General features: G+C 47.1%; 2 protein-coding genes and 1 long non-coding RNA gene across 4 annotated transcripts in view; 1 reads left to right on the plus strand and 2 right to left on the minus strand.

The window, feature by feature from the left end:
* AMZ2 (archaelysin family metallopeptidase 2) overlaps window positions 1-24,029 on the minus strand; it is a 39,173-nt gene that overhangs the window by 3,062 nt on the left and 12,082 nt on the right. The window lies entirely within an intron of this gene.
* On the plus strand, window positions 7,182-19,982 carry SLC16A6 (solute carrier family 16 member 6). 2 transcript variants are annotated; one of them, XM_059732031.1, is made up of 6 exons: window positions 7,182-7,292; window positions 8,940-9,194; window positions 9,716-9,859; window positions 11,812-11,940; window positions 13,390-14,217; window positions 14,944-19,982. In XM_059732031.1, the coding sequence occupies exons 2-6, from the start codon at window positions 8,960-8,962 to the stop codon at window positions 15,183-15,185; spliced, it is 1,578 nt and encodes a 525-aa protein (XP_059588014.1). In that variant the 5' UTR covers window positions 7,182-7,292; window positions 8,940-8,959; the 3' UTR covers window positions 15,186-19,982. The 2 variants fall into 2 exon arrangements, with proteins under 2 accessions (XP_059588014.1, XP_059588015.1); XM_059732032.1 differs by lacking the exon at window positions 7,182-7,292 and adding an exon at window positions 7,487-7,599.
* LOC109284786 (uncharacterized) lies at window positions 17,205-23,791 on the minus strand. Its single transcript, XR_002092364.2, has 2 exons — window positions 23,687-23,791; window positions 17,205-22,506 (listed from the first exon to the last, which is right to left on the minus strand). It is a non-coding gene; the product is annotated as an uncharacterized LOC109284786 (long non-coding RNA).

Consider the following 24,029-nt stretch of genomic DNA (forward strand, 5'->3'; position numbering starts at 1 on the left):
ACTGGGTAGTTTGGATGGTATTTTCCATCCGGGTCCTGATCCTGATGCTCACTCTCTGCAAAAGGACCCCAGTTGCCCACACAGGTCATATTCACTTCAATGAGCACACAGGTCTGCCCTCAGGGGGGCAATGGGGTTCCAGTGTCTACCTACCTAAAGTGCCTTGTGGGATTGGGATCCTAGTGTCCTCCTGCTTTGCAGATCTCTGTGCACAGAGCCTCTGGGGCAAACACGCTCCTGTCTTCTCACACAAAGAGGGCAGCAGTTTGCAAGCAAAGTGGCATTTAGTGTCAGGAAATGGAGCCTAAGCCATGGTTCAGAGCAATAACCAGCAAAAATGTTCCCCTTCTGTGCTCCAAAGGTGCAAAACAGGTGGCTGCACTCTCCGCTTGCAGTGCCCAAGCAAGATATCACTTTTTAAATGTAAATATGAAAAATAAACCCTGCTGCTTGGATACTGTCTGCTAATAAAGGACTCGTGTATTTGCCTGGCAAGTCTGATCTGGCACCAGTGATGTACCATAATAACATGCTGCCACACCTCTGCCATGCCAAACTAACCAATCAATCGGATATCAGAGAGTCAGCCTGGATGTTTGGCAGAGTTTCTATTCATTTTGTGGAGGCAAGCGGGTAGAACATGACTAACAGAAACAATCCACACCATCTTCAAAGGACATTGTCTTCCCTTGAATTTGAAAAAGGGGAAGTCATTTGAGGCCTACGTTTGTGCGGTGGGGTCTGACAAAATGTCTCGATTCTCAGAGCCCTCAAAAGCCAAAATGCAGAATAAGGTCCCCAGAAACCTCCCCAAGACAACACAGCAGATCACTTATGCCAAGTTCTCCTTTCCCAGTCTGTGACAGTCATCCTGAACAAGTCCTCTAGATCCAAACTTAGCAAAGCACTTAAGCCCATGCACTTTGCATTGTCTTTAGTGGGACACAAGCAGAGAAACCTAAGACACAGAAGTGGAAGGGGTCTCTTCAGTCACTGAGTCTAGTTCCCTGCAATTGCAGCAACTACGTCATATCATCTCCTTGATAAATGTGTCAAAGCAATTTGCATGTGCTTAAGATCCTTTAATATGAGTGGCCTTAAGCCAGGCGTTGCTGATTGGGGCCTCAGCTGCAAAAACAGTTCTTCAGGATCAGAGGGACGAGTCATCCATTCACAAAGCTTTGCTGCACTCAGCTTATGGTGGCAACGGTACAACTGCAACCTGGGAAAGCCACCTGGAAAAACTCCTTCAAATATTTCAGTCTCTGAGGAATGAAACTTAGCTCCTTTCAACCAAGGCCAGGGCAGAAAGGAAACAGTTTGCATTTCAATGAGCCTGCTGCCAGAAACACAACGGGCAGATCAGACCCATGGGCCTATGTCCAATTAAAGCCACATCCCTCATGTAGGGTATTTCCAGCGCACAGAAAATGCTGTTTCAGGGCGTCTCAAAAACAGTGGACTTTACATATCATCACATAAATGGGTCCAAGACAGCTCTCAGAGTACCACGGTCACAATGGGTTATGGTTGGCATCCTCCCTCTTGCTAGAGCTAGACTGTGCCTTTATCCTGAAACCTTAGCCTGGACTCCCTGCTCAGCCACCCGCTCTTACAGCTTCACCTGCAGAATATCCGTTCCAATCCTTTGGCTCTCTTTCCTCAGGAAGTCTTGGCTTTTTAGGTTCCTGATAACTGATAAAAAACAACCTGGCTCGATGCCGGCTTCAGTCAACAAACTAGCCCTGCTTTTCCATTCAGGTTTCCCCTACTTTTGCATTCTTCTTAAAATTACTTGCCACTCTAATGACACCAGGAAGTAAAAGATGTGGTCACTAAAACATCAGGGGCTGGGCTGTACCCTCGGTACTGCCAGTGACACTGCACTGATGCTACTACACTAGCAAGAAAGATACTTATTCATGCAAATGTTACCATAGGGTCCTAAAATCTGGTATTCATTTAGCTCAGTGTCACTGCAATCTGCAACCGCAACTTCATTGAATTCTGGGTGTGACAGCTGGCAGAATCAAGACAGGGCTCTCTTCATATATGCTTAATGTGATACAACTGATATGCTTCATATGCTTAATGTGATACAACTGATACAACAGCATACCATCCTGTGCAGGTTTGCATAATATCCAAAAGCTGGGTATTGTCACACAAGGGAAGTGACTGGGCAGCTGCCATCCGAACAAGCTGAGTGTATGCCTTAAGCAGCTGCTGAGCTTGGGTGCTACCGCACAATTCAGTGACAGGGCAGGGGGCCTTAAGGTGGGAATTATGAGCACACCTCTATCCAGCATCCTACAGCTTCTGTTAGGAGAGACCAACACTATTCATAAAGCAGTCATCTGCACACTTCTACTTGCTGGTAAATCAGTGGTTCTCAACCCGTGACCTGCATGAGGCACAATCAGCACATTGCTACGGCTCATGTGGCATCCTGTTAAAAAAAAAAAAAAGTAAAGACATTTGACAGTGTAGAAATGAGAGGTACTACAGAATATTGATCTGTCTTGCATTACTGTCAGATAATGGATACAAAGCATTTTTAAATGGATATGCAGGTAGTTGTGTGGGTGCGGCCCACATAACACATTGGGAGCTGCAAGCGTAGTCCACTGTGGCAAAGAGGTTGAAAACCGCTGCACTAAATGAACACTTGGCTGCTACAAAATCATATTCTCCCCCTTACCGATGGAGGCTTTTTTGTGATGTGACTAATTAATGGGCATGGTAAAGCAAATCTAGGCAAGACGGGGATGGAGGGAGGGGAAAGCAGTAAAATGTGTGCTTTATCTTTTCCTTGCACTGTACCTCAAAGACACTTGCAGTAGTTTACTGCGGGGAGTCTGAGTCTTTGGGCTGCTATGAGCTCATGTCTTCACACTTCCAGGCTGGCCTTGAGAGAGGGGCCAGCCGCCAGAACCGTCACCGGCAAGGTCACCCCTTTGAAGTTTTTCCCTCCTCCGTCAGCCAGAGAAGAATGTGCCCATTTCTTAGCACATGGAGGGTCTTACTCAGCAAGTCCCTGATGTCACCCCTGAAAACCTAAACGATGCCACATCCCCACTGCTGAAACCCTGAGCAGCATCCGTGGCTGCAGAGCACATGAAGCAGCAGCCGCAGAGAGGGCTGGAACCAGCGGCGTCCGGGGTACCCCCATCAACTGCAAACTCCCATCATAAATGAAGCAAAGCCTCTCTAGATGCCCTGATTGCAGGGAAAGCCTCTAACGTGCGTAGAAGGTAACTCATGCTAAAGCCGCAAACAATAGTGTAAACCGCGCTGTCCAGCCCAATGAGGTGGTAATTGAGATGGTGAGTTATGATAACTTAATTTTTAACGCCGCTAATTATTTCACTGCTGATCAAAGCGTGTAAGAAAGGGAGGGTGGGTCATATGTCAATCTGCACCAGCTTCTGGGAGTGGCAGCTCCTGGGGTGTGCCAGGACCTGCTGATAACCAGCCGTTTTTATTTTCAAATTGACCTTGCACCATTTCGTGTTGTGCTTTGATGAAGCCATTGCAAAGGGCAGTTGACGCCTGGTGGAAAAATCTGTGTCGGTGCTAATTTACGTCCTGTCCCTGTCTGGGCCTTGCCTGCCCTTGACTGGCAGAGCTACAAGTCAACACGGCTCCCAGTAGGGAGACAGCTAATTCCAGCACACGAGTTTTCCTGCCAGTGTTGCTTCAACTTTCTCCATGCAAAATAAATCACGCCAATAAATGAGTTGTTTTTTTTTACCCATATAAATGTCTCTACCCTGGGGCTCTTGCCAGCATAGCATAGCTTTATCAGTGAAGGGATATGGTTTTTTCCACCTTCCTAAATGACGTATCTGGGACAGCCAACTGTTCGAGGGTCAGAAGAACAGGCCTAACATCTGATGTCTGAAGCACCAAAGTAGGGCATGAAGTACCGATCTGAAACACCACTAGGAAAACTAGTGTTCCTAGTGACTAGGAAGAAGTGGTCCCCCCTGTGGGGTTACAACCAGCGGTCCCCGACAAGAGCATTGAGGCACGGGGCAGGGTGGGATGAGTCAGTGAAGCTGCTCTACCATAAAAACCATTTCCAGTCAACCCTCCTTTCCTTCCAACTCCATCCCACGATATAGCGGGTGCAGGAGCCTGCTCCCTCCGAGGCTCCTGCAGAACCACCTTCTTCCTCGCCCACTCTGCAGCTACAAATACCGTTTCCCATCCCTGGGGATGTTTCTTTACTCCATGAAGTGTGGCCAGTTTGCATGCACAGTGCCACACAACATTTAAAAAGCCTTATCTGCAAGAGAACTGTCAGAAAAAGCAACTGGTGAGCCAGAAAGAGGGGGGCAGATGTGCAAGGGACAAGAGAGAAGGAGAAATGGGCAAGCAAGGAAAAGAAAGGCACAACCACCCAGGACTCTTAATATGCCCAAAGGAAAAGTTTCAATCCTATATTCTTCCTTTTTTCTTTTATACAAAGGACATGTGCCGTCTCCTTTCTCCATGATCTATTTATGCCATAAATCTCTTCTGAGCCCTCATAACCATTTGCATTGCAACCAATAGGGAGCATGGCAATTTCAGGGAGAGGATGGGGCAAGAATTATGTAAAGGGGCCAGTGTGACCCATTAAGGCCAGAGAAGACGGTGTGCCAGGCTGTTTACCCCATGCCATGTGCCCAAGGAGGCAGATTGCTTGAAATAGGACAACCGCTAGGAGAACAAAAGGAGGATTCCCAGGAGGAGTTTGTCTCAGACCAAGAAGAGATGAAGACCACTGCTCTGGGAGCCTTGTAGAGAGAGAACGATAAAGCTCCCTTCTCTTCCATCTGGTTCAGGTAGATATTTGGGGTGATTAGACTCACTTGAAGAAGGGATAAAAGCAACTGGGCAGGTGACCTGAAAAGAAGTGACCTGGTGTCCTTGCCTTTATACAAGAGGACTGGCCATTGCAGGCTCCTAAGCCGAGGAGCAGAGGCAGCAGTGTGGGGTGAGGGAGTCCTGGGCTGGGGAAGTCAGGGGAGAAAACAACCAGTCCTAGAAAAGGAGGGAGCTTGCTTGACCTGTGCCCCCGGACCCTTAGGGAAAGGGACAAGCGGGTGCGGGTAGAAGAGCTTTTCTTGGAGAAACAGACTGAGGACAGTAGGCCCTGAAGAGGGGAGAAGGCTGGTTTCAAACTCTGAAGTGGGAGTGTGCATCCTCCGAGAGCCAGGAGACAAACTGCAGCATGTGACCTCCCGAACTCGGGAGGTTGTCCAGTGAACTCGGGAATATGCCCCGAGATGTCGAGTGAAACGAATAGCTCTGCCTGGCGACATCCAACAGGAGTCTTGCCTCACCTGTCAGCTGGAAGTTTACAGGAGTTTCATTAGAGGCGCCCACAAGTGTCAAAGTAAATTCAGGCAGAAATGGTCTTCCAGGAGTTTGTGGCCATTACTCCTGGTTTTCCCTACGGGTGCCCTGGGGAACAGTTGCTCACCGAGCCCCTGACATACTCCCCTCGTGTAGCGGTAAGCTGCTACCAGGTCCCCTCTCAGCCTTCTTTTCCCCAGGCTGAAGAGTCCCAGATCCCTCAGCCTTTCCTTGTATGGCTTGCCGTGCAAATCATCTGATCATCTGGGACTCTCTCAAGCTTTTCCACGTCCTTGTTAAAGTGCAACACCCAGAACTGGACACAGTTCTCCAGCTGCGGTCTCACCAATGTAGAGCTATAAACAAGAAATCCCTTTAAAATCTGCTGACTCCCATTCAAATTAAGGGAGTTATTTTTGCATTTGTGCGTTTTATCAGCAGGCAGCGTGGCAAGTGTCCCAAGTCCAGCAGAGCAAAGCAGAGCGGGTTTTAGGCACAGGCTGAATCAGGTGTAAGTGTCCACAGTGCACAAGCACAGGAGGGCAAAGACAACAGGGGTCCAGGCACCCTGTAAAATCTGTCGAGTCCCATTCAAATTAAGGCACCTATTTCTGCACTCAGGCTTTTTCATCAGCACGGCAATGTGGCAAGCGCCGAGAGTGCACAAGCACAGGAGGGCAAAGAAAACAGGCTTTTAGACACCCTTTAAAACCTGCTGACTCCCATTTAAATGAAGGCACCTATTTTTGCATTCGGGCTTTCTTATCAGCAGGCAGCGTGGCAAGTGTCCCAAGTCCAGGAGAGCAAAGCAGAGCAGGTTTTAGGCACAGGCTGAACCAGGTGCAAGTGTCCACAGTGCACAAGCACAGGAGGGCAAAGACAACAGGGGTTCAGGCACCCTGTAAAATCTGTTGATTCTCATTCAAATTAAGTTAACTATTTCTGCACTTGGACTTTTTATCAGCATGGCAATGTGGCAAGTGTCCACAGCGCACAAGTCCGGATGGCAAAGGAAACAGGGTTTTAGGCACCCTTTAAAATCTGTCAAGTCACATTCAAATGAAGGCAGCTATTTCTGTGTTCGGGCTTTTTATCAGCACGGCAGCGTGGCAAGTGTCGAGAGTGCACAAGTCCAGGAAGGCAAAGGAAACAGGGTTTTTTAGATGCCTTTTAAAATCTGTTGGCACTTTCAAATTAATGCAACTATTTCTGCGCTCAGGCTTTTTTTCAGCATGGCAACGTGGCAAGTGTCCACAGCGCACAAGTCCAGGATGGCAAAGGAAACAGGATTTTAGACCCCCTTTTACTCTCATTCACATTAAGGCAACTATTTCCGCACTGGGGTTTTTTATGAGCATGGCAATGTGGCAAGTGTCCACAGCGCACAAATCCAGGAAGGCAAAGGAAACAGGGTTTTAGATGCCTTTTAAAATCTGTCGACACTTTCAAATGAAGGCAACTATTTCTGCGCTCAGGCTTTTTTATCAGCATGGCTGATGAAGTCCAGGAAGGCAAAGCAAACAGGGTTTTAGACCCCCTTTTACTCTCATTCAAATTAAGGCAACTATTTCCGCGCCGGGGTTTTTTATGAGGAGGCAGCGTGGCAAGTGTGGAGGGTGCGCCCGCCCGGGAGGGCGAAGAAGACGGGGGTGCAGGCGCCGGTACGATGTCGAGCCCCCCTGGCGCGCTGCAGCCGGGGCGGGAGCGGCCGGGCGTGCACACGTGCGGCGCGGGCCCCGCTCCTCCCCCGGCGGGCGGTCCCCGCGCACATGGCGCTGCGGCGCGCGCCGGCGGAGACCGGCTGGAGCCGGTACATAAGGGGCTGAGCGAGCCGCAGCCGCCGGCAGCAGCAGCGCCGCCGCGGAGCAGGGACCGGCAGCTGCACCGGGACCGGGGGGCTCGGGGCGGCCCCCGCTGCCGGCTCCCGCGTGCCTGCGCCCGCCCCGGTAAGTGCAAGCCGCTCCCGGAGCCGGGGCTCTCAAGTTCAAAACAACCCCCACCTCCCCTAAAAAAAAACAAGAAGGAGAAATGCTGCAAACGGGGCAGCCCCGCAGCCCGTTGCCGCAGCGCCGGGCGGCGCGGAAGCGAGCTGAACTGTATACAATGTATCCGCGCGGGCCGGATACAATGTATCCAGGCGGGCAGGGAGCCCCGCATCCTCCGCCCGGCCGAGATGCTGGGCTGCGCCCTTCCCGGACAGCGCTCAGGTGCGGCTCCTCGCCCAGACCCGCCCTCCAGCTTCACCCCCGGCAGGTAGGCAGTCACCAACCCTTGGGTGAACTTAATGGAGGCTGAAGGGACCGGAGTACAAAATGGAGGCAGGGAAAGGTTTGGGGGACAAGAAGAGCAGAGCAAAGATGGGGGGAGGATAACAAACTCACCGTTCAGGGGTTTGGTTGGTTGGGTGGTTTTGGTGGGTTATACTTGGTGCAAGGAAGCAGAGGCTTCTGCTGTGTATGTGAAGGAGATGCCTTAAGTCCTGGGGTCCAAAGGTCAGTGGTGTTCCTAGGGGAAGAGGGTTTTTTTGGAGGAGAGTCGAAAGTGAACCTTCATATATTGAAATGAAGAGCAAATGGAGCCTTGAGCCTAGTGCAGACGGGTGCCCGCGGGGACTGGGTGCAAAGGCCCCAAGGTCGGGCATCCAGGACCCTCCCACGAGGGGCAGCAAGAGGATGGAAGCCAGCAGCTGCAGAGAAATCCTTGCACTTGCGTCCCTGAGCCCGGCTCCGGGGAGGTCAGCAGTGTAGAGTAACCGGATTAGCAGTGGGTGAGTTGTAACTCCAGCTGCTTGATTCCCCCGGGGAGGAGGAATCGGGCATAGGCGGTAAAGCTGCGTGCAGGGTGAAAGCTTCGGCACTACACGCCGCCAGGAATCACTGGAGGGCAACGAGGGAGAACGTGTGCGCGTGGCTGCATCCGTGTTAACCCGGGGGACTGGGTGGGGAGGTGGAGGAGCTGAAAGTTGCTCCAAAGAGGCCGTTGGGATGAGCCCCGCCGCTCCAAAGAATCGCTTTGCCTCTCTTCTGTAATCTGAACAGAAATGGTGAATGCTCAAGAAAACATTTCATGGCTTGAAGCAGCTCAAGAGAGATCTGGGGGGTGGCAGGCGTAGGTGATTCTTCAGCCTTGAAGGTCTGACCCGCAGTCTGGGGCTCAGCGGTTGCCCTTCTGGAAGTGTGGGGTGGAAAAGTCTTGCATCTTCCCTCTGCATCTGGTTTTCTCTCTGCTAAATATGATGGCCGCGGCCCGGCTCTGAAGTTTGTGACCTTTCACGAGCCTCGGGGTTCTGCTGCAGGTTGTTCAAGAATTGCATCCCTCCTGCATTTCACTCGGATGCGTTTCGTTGCTGGTTTTGCTGATCAGAACAGCTTATCCCGATGCCGAGTGGCCTGTTTCTGGTTCTTGATTCAAACGGCGTACAAATGAGCCGTATCCCGTCATAAAAAAAGAGAAACTTCTGCCTGCGTGCTCTCACCGCAGCAGGGAAAAAGACTCTTCTTGCTTCTATTTACCGATGTTAAAGTTATTAGGCCGCATATTTGTGTAAGCAAAATTAACTTAAAAAGATGCCTTGCTTTTTTTCCTCCTTCCAGCCCTCCATTCTAAATTCAAAATGACTGTCAAAGCTGTAAAGATGTCGTGCACCACTCCAAACGTTTATACTAAAGTGCCTGACGGAGGATGGGGTTGGACTGTTGCTTTTGCTTTCTTCTTCGTGGAAGCACTTACATATGGCATCTTAAAATCATTTGGAGTCTTCTTTAATGACCTGATGGAAAGTTTTGATGAAACCAACAGCAGAATATCCTGGATAATCTCCATATGCGTATTTGTGCAAACCTTTACAGGTAAGCCCACCAGTCCGAGCTGAGCTCCTAAAGACGCAGGGTTTCCGTTCTTGTCCTTGATGCACCCATATAGCTATTGAGGGTTTCCACGGGGTACACATATATTCCTCCTCTCTGGTTCCCCAACTCCAGCCCCCATCTGAAAACCTTTGAAGACTGACAAACTGCTTACCATGCAAGAGCAAGGAGATGACCAGTAAGATCACTAACCGTGCCCACCGTTTCCCTCGTGGAGCCTTTGCAATGTCCAGATCTCTGCGCTGCATCCTCGTTCTGAACGGCCAGTGGGGAGCTCTCGGTCACAGACTCGTTCTACGAGTGTGGGCCGGTCCTCTTAACTTCCCGCGTCGTTAGCACGAGATGGGACTTGTTGCCTTCCTTTAAAAAGTGATGGGGGTATAAGAATGGGAAATACTGAGGGGAACCAACCCTGGCCCTGCTCAACTTGGGGAGGATTTTGCCAAGATTTGTAGTCCTGGTCTAATACAGTATGCTCTCTCTTTCCCCCTCCGCCAATGCAGCTCCCTTGTCAACAATACTAAGCAATCGCTTTGGTCACCGTCTGGTGGTGATGGCTGGAGGGATACTGGTCAGTGCCGGAATGATCACCGCCTCCTTCGCACACTCGGTTGTTGAAATGTATATCACCATTGGCGTCATCTCTGGTAAGTTAGCTCCACTGGCCAAAGCTTCCAGCAAATGCAATTTTAATAAAAGTTGTTTTTCCTTATCCTAAACCAACCTTAAAAAGAGAGGCCCCTTCCCTTTTACTCCATGTATAATAGCTTCCTTGCCATTGTCCCCCCACCCTCCTCTTCAAGCTTGCTGCCTGGCATTGGGAAGTCTCCTACCCCTTGCTGACCAAACATTTTTCTTCTCGCTCCTCCCTAAAATCCACTTCTTTCACAGTCTTCTTAAGTAGGTTGGTGCTTCAAAACGGATTTCTTCTCATCCCCCCCGCCACTTCTGCCTGAGTCCTGTGTTTAATTGCATACCATCGATGCCTTGGGTATTTTAGTTTTTGGCTTGTTTTTCCTTGAGGGGGAAGGCGATTCTGTATTCTAAAATCTTGTGGGAAACGGACTGCTTCATCTGCGTCCCTCAAACATGCACGCACTCCTCATTTTATCCAACTTGCATATCCAGGGGAAGGGTGTACACCGGGGCAGGCAATTATTCCGGACAGAGGACTGCATGGCTAGCCCCGTGCCTTGACCAGTGCCATGCCCCCAGTTGCCATCTTGTGACGAAGTCCCGCCCCTTGACCTTTGCCACCAAAAGTCCCTCCCCTTGCCCCTGGAAGTACTCTTTTCAGTAAGGGGTTTTGCCATCTCTGAACCAGACAAATACCAAATTATATTCTAAAATGCAAACATCTAAAACATTAATTCATTTGATTTCAGTAAATTATTTTTGTCCTGGTTTAATGTGTTTGTGTAATGTGTATAGACGTGATTGTATATAATAGCGTAACATGAAGCCTTACTCTCGTATATGGCAGGAGGGTGCGGGGGTGGATAGGTATGGGTTTGCAAGAGGGGGGTGGCAGGGGTGTGGGCGTGGGGGTCTGCATGTATGGCAATGCAAGGAGGGGTATGGGTGTATGTGTATGGTGGGGTATGCATGTGGGACTTGCCCTACAAACAAATACACACACTGTACTGGCATGGCCCTGTGCTCCCTGGTCCAGCAATGCAGCTGGGAGCCACATGGTGCTGGGGCAGTGCGAGGCAACGACATGACTGGGGGTGCATCCTCCTGCTGAGGCTCCTCCTGGGTCTTACTGCCTCTGGCTCCTGTCATCTTTGACAGGCAGCCAGGAGCAGATAAATATTAACTTTATAAACTTTTTAGGGGCCCCACAGGCTAGATAAAATGGCCTGGTGGGCTAGATCTGACCCATGGGCAATGTTTTGCCCACCCCTGGTGTGCACACTTTATCTACATTTTGTGAGTATTGCAATCCCCTCAACCCCTTGCCTTCCTGTGAAGAGTCCACGCTCTCTTAAAACAATCTCTCTGTCCAAAAGGAAGGATAACCTTGTGGTTAAGCCACTGGAGAGATGTGGGCTTCCCCCTCCCCACATCTCCCTCATGCTTCCTTGGTGACCAAAGAGAGGTCATTTAAGAGACTATCTTGGAAGCTTCCAAGCACTCCTACGGACATGCTGACCACTCATGAGTCAGTCACTTACATGGGAGATGAAGTCACTCGGCCTTCAGGGCCAAGTCCTCTGATCCCTCCACAGCTCAACTTCCCACTTGCTCAGTGGGAATAACAATGATTGCCAAACCAGCACGGGCATTCAAAGGGTAAACAGGCAGTAAGTTTGCCTTCACACTGGGGGGACGTCAACTGATTGTCTGGCTTGAAGTGCGAAGTATTTGCATATTCTCAACTCCGTAGGGTTAAGCAGCAGCAGGTAATGGGTTGTCTTTCTGGACAAAAAATTAACATTCTGGTTTCCTCCGTGATTCTTTTCTAGGCTGAATGGCTGAGTTGGCAGAACTGATACTGCAATCTCACCACCAAGAACACTGGCTTTAACGTGTTATAACGTCGGTGTCCCTTTCCTTCTTAGTTGTTGTCATGGCAATTTTTGGCATTTGTTCACAGGCTTGGGATACTGCCTCTCCTTTCTCCCGACTGTCACCATTTTGTCACAGTATTTTGAAAAAAGACGTTCACTGGTCACTGCGGTGGCATCTACAGGAGAATGTTTTGCTGTCTTCTCTTTTGCACCAGGTACGCTGACTCGCACATTTTTAAACGTACATGTTCTATGGTCTTCTTCCTTTCAGCCAATTCAGGTGACGCTTGCTGTGTAGTGTAGCAGATAGTACCCCGGTACTCCGGGTCTTTGAGGCAAAATAGACGGTCAAGACTTACTTTTTTGGAGGAATGCCTTAAGCAGGTAAACTGTCCATGTTCTGACTAGCAGTCCATTCATATTCTTACTTCTTTGGAGGACAAGACAGTGGTTTGACTTCCTGCAGAAGTAAAATGGTCACTGAAATGAGTGCTCTTCAACCGGAGCAGAGTGGGGCTAGTAGAGGTTTAATGACAACCTAGTCTACTTCATCTCGTGCACAGATCTCCCTTTCATCAGGGGTCAGCCACCTCCATGGCAACATCCCCAAACACACCAACAAACACAGCCCTAGCCTTCCAGTGCCTCCCCCTGCCCTTGGAGCAGGGTTCCTCTGGAAACTTCTCCTAATGGTGTCAGTCTGTAAGAAGACATCTGTTCCTCTGCTACTGAAATGAGTCATTCGGTCTCAGGGAAGAGTGGGGCTGCTGCTGGCGTAGCAAGCTGAATTACACTGATAACCAACCTAGTAGTTCCCTGAATAGATCTTGTAGTCTAAAAATAAGATGGGGTAGTAACTGCAGCTGTTTAAATATGGGCTGTAAAAGGAATTCACCCTGAAAGGTTGGTGGACTTGCAGCTTGAGGGTATGTCTTGTATGAAATCCAAGACCTCATTCCTGGGGAAACCAAATTTTACAGACCAATCCTTCAGACCTAGCACGCTTCAGAGTAGCTAATAAAAGAAGCCTTTCCCTTGCTGTTTAGAGAGTGTTTTAATGTGGTGATCTGCCTTCAACTAATGCAAACTACCAATTTTCAATTCAAGAAACCTTTCTTTTGCAAGGAAAAGTTTGTATCCAAGCAGCAGTAGTACACCACTAATTGAAGAAACCAGACTTCCTCTCTTAGCTGGCTTCAAAGTGGGGTCAGGTAGGAAAGGAAATGAAAACTGAGTTTGCGCATATGCTCACTATAAAAAAACACCTACTCATTCCTTGCAAATCTGTCTGTAGGAAACTGAAACAGTTCCTTGCCCAAGAAGAGAGGAAGGGCAGGGGGGGACTAGCAGGCTGACCACTGCTGGCCAGCCCCTAGATAGTGAAGTATTAGGCAACATAGTACTAGCATAAGTCTTTGAATCCCGAAGTCAAATATTGGCTGACTTGGGAAACTTGTCTTGTGCTTCTTTTGGGAGTTGGGGGAATCTGAGATACCACAATACCTAGAACCGTGTCGACTCCAGTTTAGAGCAGAATCTGACCCAGAAGCTTTTAAGTTTGGAATTTTTTCTTTTTACATAATTACATATTAATATTCCCAGTCAGGATCGGAGGCTTATATAATGTGTTTTTCCCCCCCCCCTCAATTTTTTTTGTTCCCCAGCTATTACTGCCTTGAAAGAGCAGATTGGTTGGAGGTACAGTCTCCTATTTGTTGGTATGCTACAGTTAAACATTGTCATCTGTGGATCGCTGCTGCGACCTATTATAATCAAAGTGCAAGAAGTAGCAAAAGTATTGCCAGTAGAAGAGCATACAGAAACAAAGTACATGCTTGAAAACGAGCAAACGTGCACCTCAATAGAGTCCTTCGACTCAGGAGTAGAAGTAACTACCTCACCTCGCAACGTGCCTGGAAATGCCAAAACGGAGCTGAAAAGTGAAGAACCAAAGGAAACGGCCCAGATGCTTGTCGACACTAGCAGCTCCCCTGAAGAACCAAAAACCAAACTACAGCTACTGGACTTTTCCGTGATGAAAGACTGTAGCTTTATTTGTTACGCACTCTTCGGTCTCTTTGCCACTCTGGGCTTCTTTGCCCCCTCGCTGTACATCATTCCTCTCGGTCTCAGCCTTGGCATCGACAAGGACCATTCAGCCTATATATTATCTGCCATGGCCATTGCTGAAGTCTTTGGAAGAATTGGTGCTGGCTGGGTCCTCAACAAAAAGCCTATCCGCAAGATTTACATTGAACTCATCTGTGTCATTCTGCTGTCCATTGCTCTGTTGGCATTCCCGTTTGCCTATGAATTCTGGGGACTGATGACGTGTAGCATTTTTTTCGGGTTCATGCTTGGGACCGTAGCAGGCACACACATTCCTCTGTTAGCCGAAGATGATGTAGCTGGCATTGAGAAAATGTCTTCTGCAGCAGGAGTGTATGTGTTTATTCAGAGCTTATCTGGGTTGGCTGGACCACCCCTGGCAGGTAACTTTTTTTTTTTTTTTCTTTTGGTAGCTATAATAGCAATTACTATTATTGATGCCTTTTTTACTTCGTTAACTGTGCTGTAGTGAGTTCAGTGTGGTCGGGGCTCTGTGTCAGCCCGCGGAGCGGGCTGATGCTAAGTGGCATCCCGAGCAGCCCTCCCAAGCTGGAAAGGAAAGTTGCTGCAATGCAGGGATCTAGCTTTCAGTGTCCTGGAAATGAGGCAGCTTCTACAGAGGAGCCTCAGAGGAAAGCAGAAATACTGCAGTGCTACCCTGCTCCAGTTAGATGCCTAAAATTGGCATCCTTTCAGGCTTCAGCGAAATGACTCGCTTGTGCCTACTAGCACTATACATCTTGCAAAATAAGCGAGTCTTATACTGGCAGATGTCAGTGAAACATGTAATACGTTGATACTTGATATGGTTTTAAAGGGAAAAAACCATCTAAATAGTAACTGAAGGAAAGAACAGGAAGACAAGTAAACCCTCTGTGGGGAGACGCTGTCTAGTCCCCTCCAAGTTACGTTTAACTTCTTTTCCTGACTAAAAGCATTGCAAACTGGAGTTTGTCATGCAAAAACACTGATACAGAAGTACCTGCACTGAAACATTTTGAAGAGGAAGATGGAGGGAGGGAGGGAAAGGGGTTAACAGAGGAGAGGAACAGGAAAAGAGATACCTCTTGCACTTACGTTTTAATTCATGTAAAATGTTCCCTTCCTAGGTGTACTAGTGGACACGACGCAGAACTACAGGTCAGCTTTCTATTCCTGCGCTGCTGGCATGATCCTCGGTAGTGTGTTCCTGGCCTTTGTCAGACCATGCAAAACAGGACTGTGTCAAAATCAGAAGCTGAACTTGGAGGAAAACACGTCAGAAGCTCCAGTAAATTTACCAGATGACTTTATTGAAACAGATATTGGGAAAGTAGATGATTCAGGAAAAGGCTCTGAAAGCATGGCCTAAAAAAAAAAAAAAAAAAAAAAAAGCTGTCCTCCTTTAACCTCCTAGATGCTGTGTAAGACTGGGAAGGGAAATGGAGTCAGCTCCACTCCATATTTTAAATTCCACTCTAAAGGGAATGCAAAGTTTTAAGTGTGAACAGTTGCTACCAACACTTTCTTTATACCACCCCTCCCTTTTTTTTTAAATTGCTTTTGATATATTTTTTTAATATCTAGCAGTGGCAGATTCCATTTGAAATATGGCCATGTGCCGCAAGCTATGGAAGAATATTTCTGTCCAGCGTGAAGATAAGTCACATTCCTGCTTTCTTAATAGTACCTAACGGTTCTATTGATCAAGTAAAAGACTTTCATTAAGGACCTTATGAAAGTCAAAAATGGCTCATACAACTCTATTAACTAGCTCACAGTCTTTGTTTGCCTGCAAGCATCTTGAATGGCAATCCCAATTCAATCAACAGAGTAGATATGCTGAAGTAGAGACAGTAACTAAACACAACTTGAACTTTTGGGGTTTTCTACCTAAAAAATATGGATTCTAGTTTTTAGATTTCTGTTTTTGGATGGTTCAAGGGGTGGGGAAGGGGATAGACTGAATAGCTGATTTATGACATAGTTAATGGTGGGGTTCTGGGTCTTTTTTTTTTTTAATTAACTTGAACTCCATCAATGCTGGGAAGTTGGAGATTATCACTTTTTTTTTTTTTTTAAATGGCCAGTTATTGCTGCAGAGAGAGAGTTGGAGGGGGATTTTTTTTCTCCATACAAGCATCCTTGAAATGTTTCCTGTTTGATCAGATATATTGTCTTTTAATTTAAACTAGTATTTATTTTAAATTATTTGGAGGTTGTTAAAAGCTGTCAAATAATTTTGTATTGGAGAGGAAAAATAATCCTGTGGCTTAGCAAAAAAGCCATTTTACCTCTTCGTACCAATTCTTTCAATGCCTATCACAAACTTAATTTCTTTCCATCTTTCTTTTTTGTTTTAAGCCTAGGTTGTAGTGACTGCTGTCTGTTTTTAATAGATAAGTCTTACACAACCCATGCTCTTTGAGAGAGGGGAAAAAAAAAGAGAGAACAAACTGCTGGATAGCAACTTGCATATTCAGTGCATCTTTCCATAGGTTGTGGGTTTCAGGTCCTCAGGTACTGTAAACTGACAGCTCTGACCTAGGTAGAATTACAATAGCTGAGGATCTGGTCCTGTATGTTTAGTATCTAAACCTATTTGCAAATTTTTCAATTACTACTGGACACACATCCCTGCAGCACTACTGAATTCACACCAATAAAAATCGCTGCAGCTAACATGAGGCAGCAAAGGCACTTGTCCTCACAGGTTGCAAATAACAGCTTACATCCTTTATAATATGAAGGATGTTTTCTTAAGCTACTATAGGCATCGAATAACTGGTCTTAAATGCAAAGACAATTGTCAGTCTCTTATTCCTACTGAACTCATTGAGTATTTTACTATTTAGTTTTGTGAGCACAAAGTTGGGCCCTTTGTGCATTTCCCAACTTAGCCTGATTTACGTGTAAAGAAGGGAACTGTAAAAGACAGCATACTGGCTGTTCATTCACTTTATTTTTAGTTGATTCCTACTCCAGGGGCGCATCAACAGGTCACCCTATGACAACGTAGTGATGTGCCATGTTGCTGTGTGCTGCGCTACAGCAACGTAGCAACCACGCGATTGCCAGCTATGTCACCGTAGCGGCACACTTCCCGGATACAGTGTACCCCTATAGTGACGTAGCGGGAAAATCTAAGCATGCGCCACCCGTACCACGCCATGCTTTAGTATGAAGCAACGTCGCTGTACAGTGATGTGTAGATGCGCCCATGGTGACAAGCTTTCTTGCCCCATTTTTATGCATCTGTATGCCACTAAGCAACTCAGGGGGACAAAAAAAAGTCTGTTTTGGTTGTGAGTACACACACCTTGAAAAATATTTCTGTGTTTTAAATGGAAGTGGCATTGTCCATTAACTGCTATGTTACCATGTCTGTGTATTTTACCAGCCATAGAAGTGTGGGACAATCTGTAAATTCTCTTTTTGGGAAGGTGCTTTTGGGTTTTTTTAAATTGTCTTAGATGTCCAAAAAGAAACAGGCACTCCTGCAACAAGTGGCTATTGCAATTCCTTGTCACTGCCTGAGAACTATCATGATCATGCTGCAGCTCTGTGTCCTTTATATGCCTTCAGCACTTTATCATACACAGCAGAACCTCGCTAAGTTGCACCAATGACTGGAAGACCCATTGTAGGTTGCTAGACTTTTTTTGTGAATAACTAAAGAACAAATATGGCAACAAACATGTACTTATTTATTTTTTTAAGTGTAGCTAATTTTAAATTATGATACTTCAAGCATGCTGGTCAGTGTTCTGTAGAATAACTGTAAAAATTAATGAAGTCTTAATAATAAGAGACCTCACTACAGCACTTTGCTTAGAAGTGGACAAGGCTGCAGGTTCTCTGGATGAGTGTGTGTACGTTACCTGTTCTGCAGATTAACGAGGTTCTACTGTCTCTTTTTACGAGGATTTCCAATACAGATTAAATGTGTGCGACTGACTGCACAGGGAGGTTCCAGTTTCTGTACATACAGTAATAGCAAGAGCAGGCGAGCGTATGAGTATGTGTGCACGCACAAAAGACCCAGAAGCAGGCTTTAATGTGTTCAAAACAGGATTTGCTAGTTTGTTCTGTAATATATTTAGTGAACTCCTGGAAGTGTCACAAAACACTGAGTTTTGCAATAAATTTTTTTTCATAAAAAACTTCTCAGATCTCTTGCGTGATTCCCCCCCACACCAAACCAGTGTGGCATCTAGTTGGCAAAAAAACCAAAACCATGATACACCTTTTAGTTATGACTGAAAGCCTTGATTGTCAGAACTCCCTTTTCAGAAGGGCTTTTAGTGATCGATCTTCCTTGCACACCGCTTTCCTACACTCAAGTATCATGTTGCCATTCCTGGAATGAGCAACCATGAACTCTCTTACAGCAACTACCTGCGTGCTGGCGGATTAACACTGCCCATAAATGAACACTGGTAGCCTGAGGAAACTCTTACCAGCATAGTTCTTGGCATAAGTCAATCCTCATTCTGATAGATAACTGTACTAGCAATGTGTTTTTAGGCACCACTGTAGAGAGTCTATAACTTTTGTGAACAGCAGGACCATCATTTTAGACATCAAAGCTGCTGCTCGGTGCATTCCCAACCATTTTACTCTTAGTTACACAGGGCAATATCCATTGAGCCACCCTAACTCTTCTTCATTCCTGTTCTATTAACAAAAAAATAAGTCTTCTATTTTGCTATCCAGGCAATAGCTTGTTACCATTACAGAGGCTATCAGGAAATGTTACTGTCACTTTATTCAAAGTACCACTGCTCTTCTGCTGGGCAGCTGTCAGTTTGTTAAGAGAAGAAACTATTTATCTGTATGTTAGGGTGTGACTTGGTTTCTTTACCATCCTGGAACAGAAGTGGTTACCAACAGCTGCTGTCTCCTCCTGCGAGGCATTCCCCTCAACACCAGTACTTCATCCCTTCAAATCAGGGCACTTCTGCAATTACTTCTTTTAACTATGATGGTATAAAGTAAGTTCTCTCAAACTTATCTAGTCAATCAGGCTCATGTCTGCCAAATACAGATGAAGGCAGTTGCATAGGGCAACTTTTAAGAACCTTTCTGTATGATGCATCTTTACTGCCTTCTTCATGTACATAGGTCTTCCAATTTTTTTTAAGCTGTCTATTGTTGGACGAGTTGGAAGGAAGTAGTTGAAAGGTTTGGGAGGTTTTCAACAAAGAACTTATTTCCAAAGTATCTTAGCTAAATGGGCATTCATAAGTCAGTAACAACTTCCTATTAGATGTTACCTTGTTGGTATTTGATGTCTTGATCTACCAGGGATCAAGTTGGTCAAAATAGGCAAAACCTGAACTTCAAAAATTCCCACCTTTTAATTATTTGTTTTGGCTTGCAGAGACTGGAAAGGAAGAGAGCTTTCAGGCCTTATTTTTCCCGTCTGAAAAGAAAATCCAAGGCCAATTTTTCCCCTTTGAAAATTTACCAACATAGGAACTTAAGACAATTCTAACTTAATTTTAGCTTGTTCATTAAAAGAGAAAAAAACCCAACAAATTATAGTAATAACCTACATGGGGAAAAGTCTGGGAGGACAGATACTAATCTGTGGCTTCTTGCAGCACAGCTAAAGGATGCCACATCTCAACCATCCATCCCTTATTTTACAGAGTAATTAATTATTCATTTCTTCTCCAGCACCACAAGATAGTGCCCCTGGTTTTTACTGAAATGCTGCATTAAAAACAAGTGCATTCTATTCTTTTAATAAGGTTTTGCCTGCAATAATTACTTAGGGCAAATCATGGCCCATCTGTACTTTCAGTGCAGAAACTGAAGACATCGGGGTTTGGGAAGCTTCCAGTACGGGATAAAGTGGGGAAGAGTTCCCTCTAGTGTGCTATGCCCATAGGAGGCACAGGAAAGATTCACAAAACTTGGATGCTGTCAATTTGAACATCCACCTGCATCCAAAAATGTTGAAACTACTATTGTTTTTGAGTGCTCTCTACGATTACTATGGCAAAATAAATTCCCCTCCTGTTTCGCTGCTTTATTCACAACCTAAACACGGTATTTAAAGAGTCTGGCTGCCAGGTCATACAGATTTTTAGGGTTTGCTCTCAGAAAACTGCTTCTCAGATTTCCTTAAGTCAGCTTGAATAAAATCAGTTATGAAATCTAACACTGGAGCTAGCAAGTTGCATTTGTAACAAGTCATTATAGTGAGCAAAACTGAGTGACAGTCCAGGACTTTCTTACAGGGAAACATGTTATTCTAAATCATTGGTTTTGGCACAGAAGCCACAGCCATAAACACCAGGTTTATTACACACGCACATCTCCAGAGGACAGATCCAAAGAGGATGATTTTCTTTACTTTCACCTCCATCAAAATGCAGCTGACACCACTGCCCTTCGTCGTTGCACCCTGCCCAACCGCTGCCGCTTGCCGCGGTCCCATCAGACAGCGTAGTTGAGAGACAAAACCACCTTGAGGATGGACGTGAGTCCGGAAACAAATCATCTGAACATTTTCTGGACATTTAGAGAAGCTGTGCTTCCCCAGCAATTCCCCATACACAGCTTCTGCAGTCATTTTCTTGCCCCTCTGCTTCTCATCCCCCAAACTGAACAGTGCAGAGGAGCACCTGCCTTTTATATTTTTTAACATATTCTTGCCAGCTCAAGGTCATCAAAACAAAGCCTTTGAACCGCTGTAAAGGAAATCAATGTTTCACTTTTCATCATTAAGGTTGTTGGTTCCTTTTTTGTACCACGCTTAGAGCCAGGTTTTACTGGGTCCCAAAATGGCTCCAGGAGGGCTAAGATCCTTCCGATTTCGCAGAAGCATAGATCGTAGAAGATGAGGGTTGGAAGGGACCTCAGGAGGTCACATCTAGTCCCTGCTCAAAGCAGGGTCATCCCCAACTACATCATCCCAGACAAGGCTTTGTCTAGCCAGGTCTTAACCCCCAGGGATGATGCTACCACCACCTCTCTGGGTAACTTGTTCCAGTGTTTTACTACCTTCCTAGTGAAAAAATTCTTCCTAACATCTATCCTAAACTTCCTTTGCTGCAACTTGAGATCATTGCTTCTAGTTCTGTCAACTTATATAACTGTAGCTGCATTTCCTGTATTGCAGCTCTCCTAGCCAGGAAAAAGTGGATGAGGACGGCCGGGGGCCCTGGTTCCACACTAGCAACCCACAGAGTTGGCTAGGCATACACGCAGAGTCTAGTTTAATTGCATTACGCATAGAGAAATGCCTTAATTTCTTAACACCTTCTAGATAGCAATGGGCAGGATGCTGATATGGGAAAACCTGCAACAGGTACACTGAGGACAAGTGGAGCCCCTTGCATCTGGTTAGCACACTCAATAGCTTTGGCCACCTCTGTAAGAGCTGATAAGGTGAACAACCAGCTGACAGGAGCTTCAGCACGGCACCCCTATCGCAGTTCTGCACCTGGTCCCAACACCACTGAAAATGCTGCTCCCTCGGATGACCGACCTTTCAGGCAGAAGGAAAAGAAAGAAGAAGAGTGGGGAGGTCAGTGGAGCGAGGACACAGAAAACACCTGGCAGGGCAGGAGAGTATGGCAGAGCTGCCAATTTAAGGGGTAAGAGGGGATGGGACCCCTGGTAATAGCAAATGAGCCATTGGGAGAAACAGGAAACAGAGAGGTGCACATCCCCGGGCAGTGAGGACAACAGCATAGGCAGGAGGGAAATGGAAGGCATATGGAGCTCTGGCAGGGGGTAACCTGGGACCCATGATGGGGAGAGGGAGGGATACCCATAGAGGCACTGGCAGATGCAGATGGGGGAGCTGGAAATACAGTCAGTTCCTGAAACTGTGGAGAGAGAAGTTGGCACAAAAGGGAACTTTGGGTACAGCACGGAGGACTCTGCAGCCTGGCGTGTCCAGTGAGCTCGGCCTGGGGAGCAGTAAAAGCTGCAACCCTCTAGCATAGTAACCCTTAGGACTCTCTCAGGCAATATTTTGGGACTAGCCTACACAAGCATCTATTCTGACTTTTCCCTGAGGTCTGACTTTTGGTATGAAGCCAAATCCCATTCGCCTTACTCAGATACAGCTCCCTTTGAAGTCACTGTGAATGCTACAGGCAGGACTTGGTGCTTAGGGTGCTTGCACATAGCATGGGGGCCTTCCTGCTCTCTCTGCCAGCTCCCTTGGTCATGGCTGACACCAACTGACTGGGGATAGTGTTATCAATGGAAAATTTCTTCTTACTATGTATTTAGAGGAAGCTTTTCCATGAGACATCAGTTGATCTCTGGATTCCCAGAGTTTTCAGCACGACCATCCTCTCCGGCTTCAACCGTTTTGCAAAAAGAGAAAGCTCTCTCATGGGAGATGGAGAGGTAGCAGAGTCTGGAAGGTAGGGATTGCCCCTGGTTGAAAGAGATGGTCTGTCAATGGAAACCCACAGTAGGCATCCCTATATCTATGAATCCCTTCCAACTGCAAAGAGACTCAAGCCGCAAGACACCTCCGCTCCTCATTCGACTTCACAGGCCTGAGATTACTGAGTGTATCAGTGCCCTCTGGCAGGAAAGGGTTGTTCTCACGGTGGGCCATACCGCTGGTTCTGGCTGGCTTCTGTGGACAATTTCACATGATGCTCGATCTTCGTTTTAAACAAGCACCCAGATGGCACAGTAAAGGGCACACAGTTTACCTACAGAATAAATAACAGGGCAATTCCTGCAGCGTATCATAAAGGTTTGCTTCTGGCATTCTCACTCGAGCAAAACTCCCACTGAAGTCTATTAAAGTTGCCTGGGTAAAGCTTGCAGAGTGCGAAATGTCACAGAAATCCTTCCCTTAGGATGCTCCTGTCACTAGGTTCTTTTCCTGTGCTGGTCATGCAATTTTTTGTGACGTCCTGCATGGCATCAGCAACTGGCCACAAGCCCAAGGGTTACCAGTAAGGGCTCGTTTGCCTAGATGGAGAAATCACCCAGCAGAGCCTGTGCAATAGCTATTGCACCTCCTCATGTGGGAACACGGACACTCCAGCACCAGTGTCCTCAAAGATGGGTACTGACAGTTATTGTGCTTTACACTCACCTGTTTTAGAAATGCCCCCCTAGTCAGATGAGCCACAAAACCAAACCCTGCCCTCACCATCCCCAGCTGTGTGCCAAGGTGGAGGGAGGAGCAATGCAAGTCTCACATGGAGCTCCTGTCACCCCGGCAATGCAGGGCAGGCAGGCTCAGGAAGTTTCGGGGAGAAGGCAGAGGAGGGTGTATTTTACTGCTCCTCTGCAAAGCAGTAAGATGCTGCCCAGGCCGGTATCTGCCCTGCACTGCAGCGCATGCACTAGGAGTTGGCAATACATGCTGATCGGCATGCCATCCCCTGCTTAACAGAGAGGTGGCCAGGATGGTACAAGAGCCGGGCCTACCTCTTGAGAGCTATGTAGGTTTTGTGCCTGACTGCTAGGCTACTCCCCGCTGGCCTCTCCCCACACAAGGGCAACCACGTCAGATCGAGCAGGATCTAAATTCTAAGTTATACATATAGCAGCAAACTAGATCCCCATGACCGCCCCACACACTTGGATTTGTGTTTCTCTCATGCATAAGCGTCCTACAAACATTTTGTCATTAATTTATCTGCTGCAACCAAGCCTGTAGTTCTGACTTGCCCCTGCATTTACTTTCTCAGACTCCGTAAGCCATACAGGGCCTCAGACAATCACACGCAACTTTCAGAAACAAAGGACGAAAATGTTCACGGCTAGCTCATGCAAGCGAACTCCATTATTGCAAACGTGGTAAGCCAAGCTGTCACGCTATTGCACAGCCTTAGATCAAACACACCATGCAGTCAAAATAAAGGTGGGTGCACTCACGGTGCATCGAACTGCCTGCTGCTGCCGCCTGCCATGTTTTAATCCTCCCTGCCGTACAGTGAGACGAGTGCGTGCGAGTGAGAGCGAGGCCCTGCTCCTCCCACAAGCTTGTTGCACACGAATGGATGGAGCAGAGGTTTGTGACCACATGGTCTTTCACAGCCTGTGCTATTGCAGGACAGAACAACTCGTCTGCTAAGGCAGCGCGCCAGCCTCAGGATTCACGTGGGTACAAGCAGCCACGACAAAGGGGAGCAGTGTTTGCTGCAGCTTCCGAGAGCCCCTGAAGGCGAGCCCCAAAACCTCCTGCCTGCACATGAGCTCTGAAGAAATCTTTCCCCCT

The sequence above is a fragment of the Alligator mississippiensis genome, chromosome 8, assembly GCF_030867095.1.
Source record: "Alligator mississippiensis isolate rAllMis1 chromosome 8, rAllMis1, whole genome shotgun sequence".
Classification (NCBI taxonomy): Eukaryota; Metazoa; Chordata; order Crocodylia; family Alligatoridae; genus Alligator; species Alligator mississippiensis.